Source organism: Guillardia theta (genome assembly GCF_000315625.1).
Source record: "Guillardia theta CCMP2712 unplaced genomic scaffold GUITHscaffold_151, whole genome shotgun sequence".
Classification (NCBI taxonomy): Eukaryota; class Cryptophyceae; order Pyrenomonadales; family Geminigeraceae; genus Guillardia; species Guillardia theta.
In genome coordinates this window covers 61363-77898 of record NW_005434523.1, presented here as the reverse complement: position 1 = coordinate 77898, position 16536 = coordinate 61363, and the positions used below count along the sequence as shown (strand labels likewise).

The 16536-nt window shown below is 54.0% G+C and overlaps 5 protein-coding genes across 5 annotated transcripts; 1 reads left to right on the top strand and 4 right to left on the bottom strand.

Annotated features, from left to right (window-relative positions):
• Window positions 1-32: 32 nt before the first annotated feature.
• GUITHDRAFT_119586 (hypothetical protein) lies at window positions 33-955 on the bottom strand (the record flags this gene model as incomplete). The annotated part of the gene is made up of 2 exons (XM_005821160.1): window positions 33-839; window positions 896-955. 2 exons carry the CDS (start codon window positions 953-955, stop codon window positions 33-35), a joined length of 867 nt encoding a protein of 288 aa, XP_005821217.1.
• Window positions 956-2240: 1285 nt separating this feature from the next.
• On the top strand, window positions 2241-3164 carry GUITHDRAFT_119585 (hypothetical protein; the record flags this gene model as incomplete). The annotated part of the gene is made up of 2 exons (XM_005821159.1): window positions 2241-2300; window positions 2358-3164. The coding sequence occupies 2 exons, from the start codon at window positions 2241-2243 to the stop codon at window positions 3162-3164; spliced, it is 867 nt and encodes a 288-aa protein (XP_005821216.1).
• A 2829-nt stretch (window positions 3165-5993) lies between these two features.
• GUITHDRAFT_147358 (hypothetical protein) lies at window positions 5994-7319 on the bottom strand (the record flags this gene model as incomplete). Its single annotated transcript, XM_005821158.1, is given in 4 exon segments — window positions 5994-6446; window positions 6489-6576; window positions 6596-6623; window positions 6839-7319. The coding sequence occupies 4 exon segments, from the start codon at window positions 7317-7319 to the stop codon at window positions 5994-5996; spliced, it is 1050 nt and encodes a 349-aa protein (XP_005821215.1).
• A 4370-nt stretch (window positions 7320-11689) lies between these two features.
• On the bottom strand, window positions 11690-12647 carry GUITHDRAFT_119583 (hypothetical protein; the record flags this gene model as incomplete). The annotated part of the gene is made up of 2 exons (XM_005821157.1): window positions 11690-12529; window positions 12588-12647. The coding sequence occupies 2 exons, from the start codon at window positions 12645-12647 to the stop codon at window positions 11690-11692; spliced, it is 900 nt and encodes a 299-aa protein (XP_005821214.1).
• A 1516-nt stretch (window positions 12648-14163) lies between these two features.
• On the bottom strand, window positions 14164-14842 carry GUITHDRAFT_119582 (hypothetical protein; the record flags this gene model as incomplete). Its single annotated transcript, XM_005821156.1, has 2 exons — window positions 14164-14712; window positions 14783-14842. The coding sequence occupies 2 exons, from the start codon at window positions 14840-14842 to the stop codon at window positions 14164-14166; spliced, it is 609 nt and encodes a 202-aa protein (XP_005821213.1).
• Window positions 14843-16536: the final 1694 nt, after the last annotated feature.

The following is a 16536-nucleotide window of genomic DNA, read 5'->3' as shown; positions in this document are numbered from 1 at the left end:
CCCCGCTTGCTCCCTATACAGACCCTCTTTCTTCACGCCCATCCCCATCCGTCGCTCCACACAGAGCAGACCGTCCTCCCTAAGCCCGTCACCTCCTCCGGCGTCTCCCACCATCCTACCCGCGGGAGCTCTTCTTTCTCCAGCAAGCTCTCCTCCTCCTCCTCCCTCGCCTCGCCTGGCATGCTCAGATCGAAGGGCTCCTCCTTGACCGACATGACACCAGGCCAGACGCTGGACAAGCCATCGAATGCGATCTCATCCTCGTCGTGTGCCTCAACCGATCTTGTTTCTGACCCCTCCTCAACCCACGCCCCCTCCTTCCCAGAGACTTTCTTCCCTTCCAATCCATCCTTCTTGCCTGCCTTGTGCTTGTTGCGGTACACCCGACGCGGCGCCTTGCTCCAGTTCACCGTCATCTCCGCCCACGCCCCGTACCTCTCCCGGCAGCACTGCTCCAACGCCTCCAGGCTCACGTCCGCCCCGAGCCTCCACGCGAGCTGGCGGAGCTTGAGCCAGGCCTGCCGGAGCTCCTGGAGCTCGTGGGGGTCGTCGGGGTTCCTCCAGCGGCGGTTGGAGAAGAAGTAGCGCGCGCTGCTGCTCCTCGAGAAGTCCGTCTCCCCCAGGACGTCGGGGATGACTCGGCGGTCGCGGATCTTGGTGAAGCCGTTGTGCTCGAGGACCTTGTTGAACTCCACCTCCCTCACCCCGTACCCCCCGAACGTCTGCTCCGCGCTACGGGCGGCGGCCGGGATGCAGTCGCAGAGGGCGTCGTAGAGGGAGAGGCGGCCCTTGCGGGGGATGAAGAGGTGGCTGAGGGAGGCAGGGACGGCTCGGGAGACCTGAAGGGAGCAGGTGTCAGAGCAGAGCAGAGGAGGAGAGGAGGCGAGGGGCATACCGCTTGGGCGAAGGCGAGGGCGACGGCCTTGGAGGCGGGGGAGGCAGAGGGCCGAACCATGGTGGAATGTCTTCAACGACGGGAGGTAGCAAGGGGCGAGGAGAGTAATGAGGTGGCTTGATCTGCTGTTGAAGGGGATTGATGGCTTGGATGGACGGGGAAGGAGAGATGAAGAGGGGGGAACGGCAAAGGAGGACTTATAGTTGACAACTAAAACTACTTTTACGCTTATTGCCGAATGATCTCACACCGTTTCGTCGACTGAGTACCACTTCTTTCAGCAAGGCGAGGTTCGGCACCAGCCGGAGTATAATGCACCCAGTCATTGATACCGCCAAGAGCTCTCGAGATTCCGTCGGATCGGGAGTACAGGAAAAAAACATGCGCTATATCTGAACCAAAAACTTTCCTCCCTCCGGTCGGTTTTTGCCTTTTTTTCTGAGTCCTCAAAGAGCTTCATACAACCAGCAACTGGCTTTACTAAAGTTTAACTTTGCTATTGTGAGCTTTTCCACGGCGGCCTCCCAGCCTCGGCGCCTCCGGTCGCCACCGTGACCGCCCGGGTCCGGCGGACCGGTTTTCGAGGTATAAGTTTTCGTGCCCGTCTCCCCACCCGAGGCTTCACATAGAGGCTTGCACGATCATATTCAAACTCAACGTTTCACAATCGCGCGATTCAGCTAAAATAGACTTTTACGAAGATTCACTGAAAGTTCTTGAAATCTGCAGGGCCGCTTGAGTAAAAATTAGTACCACACACAATTGGACCTAATGGTCCCTGCGCCCATCATAACGGAATGATAACGGATGATCCAGGAGAGAGTGATATAAAATAATAGTATCTGCCTGAGGCCAGCCCGGAACTTTCCGTGTGAACTTCCGCACACAAAATTGTCGGAGGCTCCCCATGGAAGGACCCCTGAAAATTGTGTCCGCAAGGGGGGTGGCAGTGTACAGTCGTTTATTACTGACCCAGGAAGATCCCGAAAAAAGAAAAATTACTATTTTTTTCTTTACTGCTGAACTGTAAGTTGACGGTCACGTTACCATCGGAATCTTAATTTTCGGTGCCTAAAAGGCAATTTTATGAAATCTCATCGAGTAGGGGTGAAAACAAGGGCAATCTAGGGGGTGGGAGATCAAAATGTATTTGCGGAGTACCGGTCTATTTTCGAGGGGAAAACGGGTGCGGAAGCGAATGGGGGTGGGGTGTACTCTCCCCGTTCCCTGGCGTGTCCCCAAGTGTTCTCCCTCTCCCTCAAGTAGTATCCGTACCCACATACCTCCCTTGGCCCTGCAACAGCACTTGGCACTTCCCCCACATCTCACACAGTACGATACATCCATGGTCCGGCCCTCTGCCTCCCCCGCCTCCAAGGCCGTCGCACTCGCCTTCGCCCAAGCGGTATGCCCCTCCTCTCCTCATGACCCTTTCCTCCTCAGACCTCACCTCTACTCTCAGGTCTCCCGAGCCGTCCCTGCCTCCCTCAGCCACCTCTTCATCCCCCGCAAGGGCCGCCTCTCCCTGTACGACGCCCTCTGCGACTGCATCCCGGCCGCCGCCCGTAGCGCGGAGCAGACGTTCGGGGGGTACGGGGTGAGGGAGGTGGAGTTCAACAAGGTCCTCGAGCACAACGGCTTCACCAAGATCCGCGACCGCTGCATCCTCCCCGACGAGGTGGAGGCGACGGACTTCTCGAGGAGCAGCAGCGCGCGCTACTTCTTCTCCAACCGCCGCTGGAGGAACCCCGACGACCCCCACGAGCTCCAGGAGCTCCGGCAGGCCTGGCTCAAGCTCCGCCAGCTCGCGTGGAGGCTCGGGGCGGACGTGAGCCTGGAGGCGCTGGAGCAGTGCTGCCGGGAGAGGTACGGGGCGTGGGCGGAGATGACGGTGAACTGGAGCAAGGCGCCGCGTCGGGTGTACCGCAACAAGCACAAGGCAGGCAAGAAGGATGGATTGGAAGGGAAGAAAGTCTCTGGGAAGGAGGGGGCGTGGGTGGAGGAGGGGTCAGAAACAAGATCGGTTGAGGCACACGACGAGGATGAGATCGCATTCGATGGCTTGTCCAGCGTCTGGCCTGGTGTCATGTCTGTCAAGGAGGAGCCCTTCGATCTGAGCATCCCAGGCGAGGCGAGGGAGGAGGAGGAGGAGAGCTTGCTGGAGAAAGAAGAGCTCCCGCGGGTAGGATGGTGGGAGACGCCGGAGGAGGTGACGGGCTTAGGGAGGACGGTCTGCTCTGTGTGGAGCGACGGATGGGGATGGGCTTGAAGAAAGAGGAGAGGGTCTGTATAGGGAGCAAGCGGGGACGTGGAGGGAGGGAGCGTAGGAGGCGAGTCAATTCGCGTTAAGTCACCCAGGGCTGATATGAATGTTTGTGTTGAAGCGGTAGAACAATAAATGTGCTTCAAGTCGCTTGTAGGGAGACAGCCTGAGCAGGTGGATGTTGGAGCTGCGGAGCCTACGAAGGGGGAGCGGGGGAAGCGTACGAGAGAAGAGGGAGAGACAGATAAGTTTGCAAGATGGAGAGCGATGAAAGCTGATCCCGGGACTTTGAATAGCGTGAATGAGACGACAGCAGGATTGGAAGGCATTTACCGTAGGCAAAGTCTTGCGGGTGTAAGTGGACAGAGTAAGCTTGATCAGACATGATAGTTCGATCATTAGAAAGCTCGGCTGAGAGATATTTAGATGAGACATGAGATTGCACATGTAAAAGCATCGACTCAACAGCGCACTGAGGCGGCATGAAGTTTAAGGAAAGAGTTTCTCGGTATTTCTTCTCGAATATGCCTGCCTTGCCTGCCTTTTTAATACAATCAGATTTGATATTTTCTTCTCTGTCGTGTACTTGTCTTTTTGTTAGGACGTGGATCTACTGTTACTATCTGATCTCTCAACTCACAACAAGGAAGTAGAGAAAGAGTTTTACCAGCACACACACACACCACTGCCTCTGCCTGAACCTGTCTAGAACAAACGACGTCCTCGGTCAGAAAGGCCTTTTAGGGCCGTTTCCCGCCGGCTCCCAGATTCCAAGTTTTTGACTTTATTCAAAGTGATTTGAAATTTAACCCGAAATATTCACAGGTGCTTTCAATATATACTGACAGGGGGTGGGGTCCCCTGACTGCTCATATAGCAGCGTACCCTCCCTACATTCTAACAATTTTTCTCGATTGAGCTAATAGTATATTTCCATATAGTGCCTACCCATTCGAAAAGCAAAATCTGGGACAGTCAATCGCATCGTTTCATTCTCAAATCAAAATGACTACCAGAAGAACAACGGCCGGCAGAAACTTACGGTAACCTTTTCGTAACATTTCGTTCCCACTTGCAAGCTTGTTGAGCTTGGAGCAACCAAGTACTTCGCTGTTGAAGTTAAAGAAAGCAAGCAACCTCAAAAGATCAATGTCGACGCAGAGCATCATTAAAGTCGCGCACCATCTTGCGCAAAGTAGGCGCTCGTAACTCAGAAGATGGGAGCCAAGAATCTTGAATAGGATCATCATAGCCCTCCCATCGAACAAGATATTCTGTACGATTGCCTGAGCCCCGACGACGCAAAATCTTTTTCACTCCGTAGAAGTCACCATCTGCCGCGACGATGGGAGCAGGAGGCTGAGAGCCAACATCCAAGGTTGAATGTTGTTCACTGCAAATACCGTGGGATCTGAATTGAATCTTCCAGGAGTATCATCAGCGATGGTAGATGACTCAGCCATCACTATTCCACTCTCTGTCCCTACTAGGTCAGAAGGTCTCGAAAGAAAATCAGCCAAGACGTTCTCGGTTCCAGGGAAATACTGCACTTCTTCGAGAGTGTAGTCCGCAAGTAGTTGAGTCCACCTGAACAACCGTCCTTTCAGACACTTCTGAGAAAGCAAGTATTTCAAACTCTGATGGTCCGTATGGATGACAATTTTCTGCCCATACAGAAAGTATTGAAAATGCAGCAAGGCCGACACAATCGCTAAACATTCTCGTTCACGAACAGGATAGTTCATCTGTGCCGGGTTCAATCTTTTGCTGCAGAAGCCCACAGGTAGAAATGTTTGTCCGTCTGACTGTTGCATCACTGTTGCTCCAATCGCCTTATCACTTGCATCGACAAACAGATGGGGTGCAAATCTGGATTGAAATATTGAAGAACCGGAGGTTGACGAACGCCTTCTTCAACTGATCTAGGGACGCTTGGCAAGCCTCGTCCGACACAAACTTGAAATTCTCCTTCAAAAGATTGGTCAGGGGTATGTCTAGCTCCGCGAACTCAGGGATAAATCGCCTATAGTAGTTCCCTACTCCCAGCCAAGATTTCACTTCTTTCACGTTGCTAGGCGCCGGTCGCGCCAGAATAGCCTCCACCTTCGGCTGTTGCGTACGAATTCCTGATTCTCCAATACGAAATCCCAAGAAATCCAGCTCATTGACAAAGAACTGACATTTTGATTTCTTCACAAAAAGCGTCTCCTTCCAAAATTGGTCCAGAACACCTCGGATCTGACGATGATGATCTTGTATCGTCCCGACTGAAATTGATGTCACATCGTCAATGTACGAGAATGTATCCTCCAAGCCTTTCAACACTGACTCTAAGAAGCGTTGGAACTGAGAATCTGAGTCGACCAATCCGAGGGGTAGGCTGGTAAAGTGAAACTTGCCCAACTTGCAAACAAACGAGGTGATGGGTTTGAAACCCTCTTCCAGCTCGACCTGCCAATATGAACGAGAGACGTCCATGCTGGAGATACAGACTCTGATCTGCTCCGGCAGACCCCTTCTTGCATCAGCTCGGGTTTGCGTTGTTGTATCCTTCGTCCAATCCGCTCGATCAACCCTTGAACAATCGGTAGCGGATAGTCATGGTTCCCTACGATTTGATTGATATTCCTCAAGTTCACACAAAACCTTGCAGCTCCATCCTTCTTCTTCCCACAGATCACAGGGCTAGAGAAGACTGACGATGAGATGAGAGTTCGTTCATATCCCTTTGCAGCATGTACGATAAAGCCTCCTGTAGTCTCCCTCAAGTGCGATTGGAATCGGATAAGGCTTGCTCTGAACTGGTTGAGCACCTTCACGTAACTCGATTTTAGCCTAGAACTCACGATTTGACTTCGCTCCCACCGGGATCTCATCCACAACAACGTCCTGGTAATCCTTCAGAAGCTGTTTGGTGTACAACTGAGTTTGATCATTCCCATCAGTCGTCGTCTTCTGTGCTAGATTGATCTGATAAAACTCCACGACTTCACCAGCCCGAATATCATGCATTAACTCCTCAGTAGACAAGCACAGTCGGCGTGACTTGTCCGCATGATCTGGTCGTACCTCCACCGGAAGCTGTACTCGACCTTTTCTAAACCGGGCATCTGCTTTCCACTCGTCAATCGACGAAAGAATCACGTCAGTATGCTGGAGGCAGATGATGTAGAACCTTGCCTGACTCTGGAATCGTGGTCCCAAAGCAAACTCAAGTGTCACAGATCCATTGGATATCTCACGAACACCGTTCACCATCTCCACCGCGATGGGTTCGTCTGACCCGAGCTGCGCGCTTTAGTCCGACCAGAGCCCCATCCTCCGAGCCACCTGCTCATCGATGAAGGTCTCGTCCGCCCCTGTATCCAGTAGTGCACGCAGCGTTTCTTTCCTCCCGTCCAACACCGCCATGCAGGACCTTGAAAGGCGTGGTCAACATTTGTTTTTGCGTTGCGACCGCTGATCCTGTGGAAGCGTGTAAGTGATGGCACAGGGAAGGAAGGGGGGAGGGAGGGGTTGGCGTCGCCTAGGGTCTCCCCTTCGCTAGGCGACGATCCTCGTTCAAAGGCTGAGTGCTGGTCAGTTTCGGACACTTCGCACGTATGTGCCCTTCTTCTCCGCACTCGAAACACCTGAGCCGCTTCCTATCCTTTGCTTCATAGAGCTCCTGTCTTCCTTACCGGATCGAGCGGCTCCAAGTGCCACTGTCGCAGCCGTATCAACTTTGCACGGGGCCGCAGAAACTGCCTTCTCGAACAGTGTGGGTAGGTAGCAACTTGAAGCCAACGGTACCATGTACTCCTGGCCCGCCTCCTGTGCGTATGCCCTTGCCGCTTCCCGAAGTGGTGACAACAGTTCAATCAGCCGCGATTGAACAGTTCTTGAGGACACGTTGTTCACAAATATCTGTTCGATGACGAAGTTGCCGAACGATACCTTATCCGGAGAAAAAGCAACTAGCAGATTCGTCATCGCCGAATATCTCTGAATGAAGTTGGAGATTGACTCTTTCGGGCCCTGCTTCATGTCCCGCAATAGAGTCATCAGCCGGATCGGAAAATCTGGAGACAACCGCATCTTCTTCATGAGTTTGGTAAAGTCTTCCCATGACATCCGTCCTGTATTCAATGCCTCCCACTTCATCTTCTCCTGTCTATCCATGCTCGCGTTCCAGCAGGCAGTTGGTCACATTCTCACCCGTGAAGCCTTTAGCAGAGTTGACCCACTGCTCCTGTGGAAGACATCAGCTGGAACTCCAACGTCGCCAACCAGCTGACAACTGAGAACTCAGGGCCACTTCCATCTCACCATTGAATTTCCTCGAGTTGCGCGAATCAAAAAGCCTCTTGACTTTCTTCGGTTCCGCTGGTCCTGTGGAAGATGGATGACGATTCTCCTGTCCTTCCCCACTTGGCGTCTGGCATTGACCCTTCAAAGCAGCCACAATTTCCTGCAGCTGTGCGATCTTAGCCTGACTTTCAGCAAGTTCAATAAGCAGCCGTTGATTAGTGTCATTTTCTGCGAGAACCGTTGATTCCTCCTTGATCTCAGAATCCTGAGGATCATATGACGGCCTTGGAACGAAATCGATGTCTCGACTCCTGGCCATCATGGGTGGCACCAGCAGCATGGAAGCGGGCGTTCTCAATGGCGTTCTACAATGTAGTGTATCTGCGCAACCTGGTTCAAGAGCTGCACATACTCTTTCAGCTCCTTCCATTATCTACGTGGATAATCAATTTTCTCAACACTCCCTCCATCAGGGCAGATCATGTCACTCTGATATGCAATTCCATTATGTACGTGAGAAAGCTCAGGAAGGCATCATAGAGATCTTTCATATCAGTACCCAAGGTAACCTTGCAGATCTCATGACCAAGATTCATCCTCGAGCGTTCTTTGAACGCCTCCGAGATCAATCTCTACAGACTGACCTTCAGCGCATCACGTCAGCAACCAAGTTGTTTCTTGAAGAAACAGGATTGGACTTCAGCTAACTTGCAATGATCTGATAGGTTGTGGCCCTGGAGCTCCCGAAGCCTTGGAGTTAGCAGAGGTCAGTGCCGACTCTTGTACATGTCGTTTTACTCTTCGGACCGTGACAAAGAAAGACTTGGTGGCGATGACGCTACCTGAGTCCAGCTGCATTGTCGTCACGTCCCTTCCACCATCAGTGCGCCAGGATGTGCGGCTCTTCGAGGGTTCCTGGTCGCTACCGCTCCCTCCATGCTCACGCAGACTGCTGCCCCGTAACGATTGCGAGACCTGGCGGCCTCCAGTCACTGCAGGAAAGTATCCGTTTGCTTGTGACGTACCAGGATCGATCACGTACTGCTTGTGGTTACCTCCCCAGCCTCATACCTCTCAAGCATTGATATTATACTCTTTAATGTAAGACCTATTCTTGCAATCATCTCCACTAGGCGCTAGTTCGCTGCAATCTGCTTTCGAGAATGGAGACAATGAAACTGCTCTTGAAAAATTGATCTATTTCAAACACTGTTGAAGCATTGATCTATTGTTGACAGCTATTGATTTCATTATCGCTCTCCCTTCCCTCCTCCCTTCCCGGCCTCATCAGCGTTTTCCACTCCATCGATCTGAGTACTCAGCCCATGAACTCTTGATCTTCTTGTCTTGTCCCTCATGCAATGCGCGTGTCTCCTCCTCTTCGGTCCTTATTCCAACGCTATTCCATGTTTTCCCCACTTTGCTACCCTTGCATTCTCCCCTCCTCCGCCACTCTTCTCTTTGCTAACGCATTCATCAGCCTATCTCATCTTCATCTCCTCAGGTGACCTCTTCTTCGTGCCTCGTCATGACTCTTGCTCGTCTTCGTGCCTCGTCATGACTCTTGCTCGTCTTCGTGCCTCGTCATGACTCTTGCTCGTCTTCGTGCCTGGTCATGACTCTTGCTCGTCTTCGTGCCTGGTCATGACTCTTGCTCGTCTTCGTGCCTCGTCATGACTCTTGCTCGTCTTCGTGCCTCGTCATGACTCTTGCTCGTCTTCGTGCCTGGTCATGACTCTTGCTCGTCTTCGTGCCTGGTCATGACTCTTGCTCGTCTTCGTGCCTCGTCATGACTCTTGCTCGTCTTCGTGCCTCGTCATGACTCTTGCTCGTCTTCGTGCCTGGTCATGACTCTTGCTCGTCTTCGTGCCTGGTCATGACTCTTGCTCGTCTTCGTGCCTCGTCATGACTCTTGCTCGTCTTCATGCCTGGTCATGACTCTTGCTCGTCTTCGTGCCTCGTCATGACTCTTGCTCGTCTTCGTGCCTGGTCATGACTCTTGCTCGTCTTCATGCCTGGTCATGACTCTTGCTCTTCTCTCTTGAGCTTCTCGTCTTCATCTCGCTGTGCAGTAAATTCCAGACCAGGACAGGCCCTTTGCCAGCCTCGAAATAACCAGCCGTCATGTAGAGCTTTGCTAGTAAGCTTCACATCCTACCCTTCCCCTGTGTACCCCCCATTGCAGGCTACCATGGGGGTTCTTGGCCATGATGGTGACTTGGGAAGGAGCGACAAGTGTATAGGAGGGACCGAGAAGTTGGTATGAGGAGGTTTGGATCAGCAGGTAGAGGGAGCGTTTGCAATGGCTGTCAGTGCAGGTGTGGCAAGGATTGATTGTAGCTCGAGAGGTCGGAGAGAGGGGGCGAGAGATGACGAGGAGGGTTGTACAGCTGGACGAGAGCAGAGGGAGGCCGGAGAGCTAGTTCAAAGAGTAGGGAAGGATGATCGACTCGAAGAGGAGATGACAGTTAGAAGGGTAGGGGAGGACTTACGATCAGACGGTGCCGGACTAGCGATGAGACTCGGAGGTCGAGGCGGTGAGCCTTGAAGCGGCATGGAGGTATTGATCAGCGCTCCTATCTCGTAGCCATCTGCACGCCTACTTGCGGCTCTAGTGGCTGGAGCGAGAGAGAAGGCGATAGACGTCATAAAGTTTTCTGCGGGACGTGACAGCTTGCGGACTAGACTTGCGGTCGTGGTTGTCACGTTACCATCGGCATCTCAAGATCAAGGCTCTACGTCTCCCCCGGTAGTCTCGGAGTCTACCTCCGTGTAAGGCGGTCAGAAGCTCTTCTGTGCCGCCCTGAGGCGTTGGCAGGCTTCAAGCAGACCCGCTCCTCTCTCCTCCAGTCGCGGGGGGACATGCAAGCGATGACACAACCCCCCCCACCTGACCTGACAAATCTTACGTGAGAAGAGAGCAGGGATAATGGACCTCATGTTTGCTCCGGCTGATCATGTTACCGTCGGCATTGTTGAGTCAGCAGGTAGCAGAGACGGAAACCTTGCCGGTCATAGGCAACGCATGGGACAACAAGTTACCATCAGCATCTTAAGCTCATCGAAGAGACGATCGTCGATTGTGCGAGGCGGAGGGTCAGACTGGCTTTCTGTGCGCGTCTTGTCGTGGCCTTTGTCGGGCAATTTTGACTGATAACGTGGCCATCGGCGCTTGAGTTAGTCCTCAACTTGGCTGCCGGCCCTGCACGTGATGAGAGATTGGACGTCAAGCTCATCTTGGCACAAACAAGGACGAGCAGCAAGAATTTGGGTTCGGTTGCATACCATCGTTCAAGGACGCGAAGCTAGACTGTTTAAAGCAAGCTTTATTCTGGGACAAGCAATCTTGAAACAAGCTCTCTTGAGTTGCAAGACTTCTTGAAAGAGCCTGATCTAAGCGATCAACAGCTCTGCTGCTGACATCATTCGTCCCGTCGTTGACCAGTTCCTCGTGCCGGTTGTGAAGACTTATCCTGCTGGTCTCTTGCATGCCTGCAGTCGTCGAAGTTGAAGCCGGGCCTCCACCCCTTGATGCTCCCGACAAGCAGACTTGTCGAGATGGGTTCCAACTGTGATGATTTGAGCATTCAATTACAGGTAGTTAGGAGAGAATTGAAATCTTGGTGAAGTATTGTTGTTTCTCGAGTTCGACATTCTTTCTCACAAAGGTCAGTAGAAGCAGCGTAAGGTGTGAAGAAGCAGAAGCACAAGAACAAGGTCAACTCCACCTCGCTCACCCCGTACCCCCCGTACGTCTGCTCCGCGCTACGGGCGGTCCTTGATCGGTGCAGTACAAGAGCTCGGGCTTGTAGAACGAGGAAAGCAAGGAGAGGTAGCTCATTCACTGCAGTAGCTGGTTAACTGTTGGCTGCCGACTAAGACTGGTCACCTTCAAGCCGCCGACAATGAGTTGACAGTAAGTTCAGTATCAAACACATTCCTTGACTCTGCGTAAACCAGGCAAACCAGATTAGCATGCAAACGCCAGTCTCCTGGGACTTGCCCTCCTTGCATCCTGACGATAAGAGGAAACCTGTGTAGAAAAAGAGTAAACGATGCAGTGGCAACAAATGTGATTGACTAGTGCTACTGCTACTGCTGCTACTAGCTTGACGATGGTTGCAAACACGCCAAACCATGCAAGCGTAAATCATCAATCATTCATTAAATTGTGTAAAACAATGCAGAGCAGCAAGTAAGCTATACCCCACCAAGCTCTGTTAAATGAAAACCTTCCAGCTTCAAGCACTCCCGCGCTCTCCTCCGCTCCATACCGCCCTCCCTAGGCCCGTCACCTCCTCCGGCGTCTCTAACCACCCTACAAACGGAAGCTCCTCCTCCAGCCAGCTCTCCTCCTCCTCCCTCGCCTCGCCAAGCAGGCTCAGCTCCCACGGCTCTGACTTCACTGACTTGATGTCCTCGACCATGATGCCTTGCACTGCCCCCGCTCCCTCCAGAGACTCCGCGGCCTCCACTCCCGACGACCAGGTTGCAGGAGACCATGCCTCTACGCCCTTGCTCTCGCTTGCAACACCCGCAGCATTCATCATCGTACCCTCCATCCCCTGCTTGCACTCCTCTCCCGCGCCTCTCCCTCTCGTCCCCGTCCTCGCCTTCCGGTACACCCGACGCGGCGCCTTGCTCCAGTTCACCGTCATCTCCGCCCACGCCCCGTACCTCTCCCGGCAGCACTGCTCCAGCGCCTCCAGGCTCACGTCCGCCCCGAGCATCCACGCGAGCTGGCGGAGCTTGAGCCAGGCCTGCCGGAGCTCCTGGAGCTCGTGGGGGTCGTCGGGGTTCCTCCAGCGGCGGTTGGAGAAGAAGTAGCGCGCGCTGCTGCTCCTCGAGAAGTCCGTCGCCTCCACCTCGTCGGGGAGGATGCAGCGGTCGCGGATCTTGGTGAAGCCGTTGTGCTCGAGGACCTTGTTGAACTCCACCTCCCTCACCCCGTACCCCCCGAACGTCTGCTCCGCGCTACGGGCGGCGGCCGGGATGCAGTCACAGAGGGCGTCGTAGAGGGAGAGGCGGCCCTTGCGGGGGATGAAGAGGTGGCTGAAGGAGGCAGGGACGGCTCGGGAGACCTGAGAGCAGGGGTCAGGCCAGAGGAGGGAGGAGATGAGATGAGGGGGAGGGGCATACCGCTTGTGCGAAGGCGAGGGCGACGGCCTTGGAGGCGGGGGAGGCAGAGGGCCGAACCATGGCAGGGAATTCAGAGTTTTCAGCTGTGTGCTTGAGATCTGGGTTAGAGGACGACAACCGATGCAGCAAGCACGGTGAGGAGGTCAAGCAAGAGGGAGAGGAGGAGGAGGGAGGCGGGTTCGGGCTCGAGGCCCTTTATTTACTTTATAAAGTTGCACAGGGGGGGAAAGGGAGGGGAAGGGAGGATAGAGTGGTACAGGGTCTGACGCATGCTCCCCTTAGTACCGGTCCTCAGGGCTCGTCATTCCCCCATTGCAACTTTCCCCGATACAAGACCCCTACCCCCTAGATTCAGTTGTCAGGTACCCCTGCTTCGCGCAATGAGATTTTTTAATTTCGTCGTTTGAGATGCCGATGGTAACGTGACCGTCAACTTACTACAGATCCCCTCATTCTTTTTTAGTCCATCGGAAACGGAACAATAATGATAATAATAATTATAAGAGGGGGGTGTGCTACAACCGGGCCCGCCTCACGGGCATCTTTTCAAAAAGTAAACCGCTCAACCCTCCTCGTCGCACCAGTCCAGCTGCCAGTCCAGCTCTCGTCACCTTTGCTGCCTTATCAGGCTCAGCTGCCAATCTCTGTGATGCCCCCGTCGGGTGGTTGTCAGAGAGAGGCAAATGATGGGCTGCAACGGAAAGAGGAAGCGGTGAAGTCAGTGTGGGATTTAAGGTACTTCATGCATCGAGACTGGATTTGAATAGTGCTTCCGAATCGATGCATATAATAAATGATGTTTTACTGCTCGGACCGAGGTCCATTGTAACGAAATCGTGATGCCGACTGTAACGTGACTGGCGTCAGCTCATGTCGACACAAGTACTGAATGAAAGGTGTTGGAGTGAATTGATGGTTCCGAAAAAAAAGAAAGGTTCCTACTGCATAAGAAGTTTGTAGCCAACTAGCTAGATGCATGCACCACGGCATGGTTGTAACGTTGTGTCCGTATGTGAACAGAGAGGTTGACCGTTGTCGATTGATGTATCCGCAAGTTGGCGTGACGGTGTAGGAATTGTTTGCCTCCAATCACAGAACAAATGTCTCTCTCAACTGCTCTTGGTGGGAGATCACGCTCAGGATGGAGCTTTTGAGGTATCTGCAAAGACCTCCAGGAACGCTGAGGTGCAATGGAAACATCTATCAATTTAATCATCAAATTATTGTTCTCATGTTAACACCACTTTACGTCTATTTGTTTCGCCATCATCCCCGAGCCCCTCGTGACCTATCTACAAGACCTCCGATACCTCTTGCAGAACGTCCCTCACCCCAAACCCATCACCATCCTCCTTCGCGCCATACATGGCAGCCCGTCCTCCCTAAGCCCGTCACCTCCTCCGGCGTCTCCCACCACCCTACAAACGTAAGCTCCTCCTCCAGCCAGCTCTCCTCCTCCTCCCTCGCCTCGCCAAGCAGGTGAAGCTCCCACGGCTCTGACTGGACGGACGCGACATCATTCTGAACAGGTAGAAAGCTCCCAGCCTCTCGATTCTGCCCGCTACCAGCAGGTCCCTCAGCCCCGGTCTCCTCCATCCTCTCCTTCCCTCTCCCCTCCTGCCCCTTGCCCCTCCCTCCCTTCCTCCCCGTCCTCGCCTTTCCGGTACACCCGACGCGGCGCCTTGCTCCAGTTCACCGTCATCTCCGCCCACGCCCCGTACCTCTCCCGGCAGCACTGCTCCAGCGCCTCCAGGCTCACGTCCGCCCCGAGCCTGCACGCGAGCTGGCGGAGCTTGAGCCAGGCCTGCCGGAGCTCCTGGAGCTCGTGGGGGTCGTCGGGGTTCCTCCAGCGGCGGTTGGAGAAGAAGTAGCGCGCGCTGCTGCTCCTCGAGAAGTCCGTCGCCTCCACCTCGTCGGGGAGGATGCAGCGGTCGCGGATCTTGGTGAAGCCGTTGTGTTCGAGGACCTTGTTGAACTCCACCTCCCTCACCCCGTACCCCCCGAACGTCTGCTCCGCGCTACGGGCGGCGGCCGGGATGCAGTCGCGGAGGGCGTCGTAGAGGGAGAGGCGGCCCTTGCGGGGGATGAAGAGGTGGCTGAAGGAGGCAGGGACGGCTCGGGAGACCTGGAGGGGGGAGGGGAAGGGTTAGAGCAGAGGAAAGAGGGAGGAGATGAGATGAGGGGGAGGGGCATACCGCTTGGGCGAAGGCGAGGGCGACGGCCTTGGAGGCGGGGGAGGCAGAGGGCCGGACCATGGGAGGAAGGATTATGTAGGAGGCACGGGGATTTCGCTAGTGATGATATGTCGTGATGGAGAGGGCGGGCTGCTTGAAAGAGATTCGGTGAGGCAGAGAAGGGAATCAGTTGATGAAGAGATCAGAGGGTATGGGTTATGGAGGGGAGGGTGAGAGGGGGGGAAAGGGAGGGGAAGGGAGGATAGAGTGGTACAGGGTCTGACGCATGCTCCCCTTAGTACCGGTCCTCAGGGCTCGTCATTCCCCCATTGCAACTTTCCCCGATACAAGACCCCTACCCCCTAGATTCAGTTGTCAGGTACCCCTGCTTCGCGCAATGAGATTTTTTAATTTCGTCGTTTGAGATGCCGATGGTAACGTGACCGTCAACTTACTACAGATCCCCTCATTCTTTTTTAGTCCATCGGAAACGGAACAATAATGATAATAATAATTATAAGAGGGGGGTGTGCTACAACCGGGCCCGCCTCACGGGCATCTTTTCAAAAAGTAAACCGCTCAACCCTCCTCGTCGCACCAGTCCAGCTGCCAGTCCAGCTCTCGTCACCTTTGCTGCCTTATCAGGCTCAGCTGCCAATCTCTGTGATGCCCCCGTCGGGTGGTTGTCAGAGAGAGGCAAATGATGGGCTGCAACGGAAAGAGGAAGCGGTGAAGTCAGTGTGGGATTTAAGGTACTTCATGCATCGAGACTGGATTTGAATAGTGCTTCCGAATCGATGCATATAATAAATGATGTTTTACTGCTCGGACCGAGGTCCATTGTAACGAAATCGTGATGCCGACTGTAACGTGACTGGCGTCAGCTCATGTCGACACAAGTACTGAATGAAAGGTGTTGGAGTGAATTGATGGTTCCGAAAAAAAAGAAAGGTTCCTACTGCATAAGAAGTTTGTAGCCAACTAGCTAGATGCATGCACCACGGCATGGTTGTAACGTTGTGTCCGTATGTGAACAGAGAGGTTGACCGTTGTCGATTGATGTATCCGCAAGTTGGCGTGACGGTGTAGGAATTGTTTGCCTCCAATCACAGAACAAATGTCTCTCTCAACTGCTCTTGGTGGGAGATCACGCTCAGGATGGAGCTTTTGAGGTATCTGCAAAGACCTCCAGGAACGCTGAGGTGCAATGGAAACATCTATCAATTTAATCATCAAATTATTGTTCTCATGTTAACACCACTTTACGTCTATTTGTTTCGCCATCATCCCCGAGCCCCTCGTGACCTATCTACAAGACCTCCGATACCTCTTGCAGAACGTCCCTCACCCCAAACCCATCACCATCCTCCTTCGCGCCATACATGGCAGCCCGTCCTCCCTAAGCCCGTCACCTCCTCCGGCGTCTCCCACCACCCTACAAACGTAAGCTCCTCCTCCAGCCAGCTCTCCTCCTCCTCCCTCGCCTCGCCAAGCAGGTGAAGCTCCCACGGCTCTGACTGGACGGACGCGACATCATTCTGAACAGGTAGAAAGCTCCCAGCCTCTCGATTCTGCCCGCTACCAGCAGGTCCCTCAGCCCCGGTCTCCTCCATCCTCTCCTTCCCTCTCCCCTCCTGCCCCTTGCCCCTCCCTCCCTTCCTCCCCGTCCTCGCCTTCCGGTACACCCGACGCGGCGCCTTGCTCCAGTTCACCGTCATCTCCGCCCACGCCCCGTACCTCTCCCGGCAGCACTGCTCCAGCGCCTCCAGGCTCAC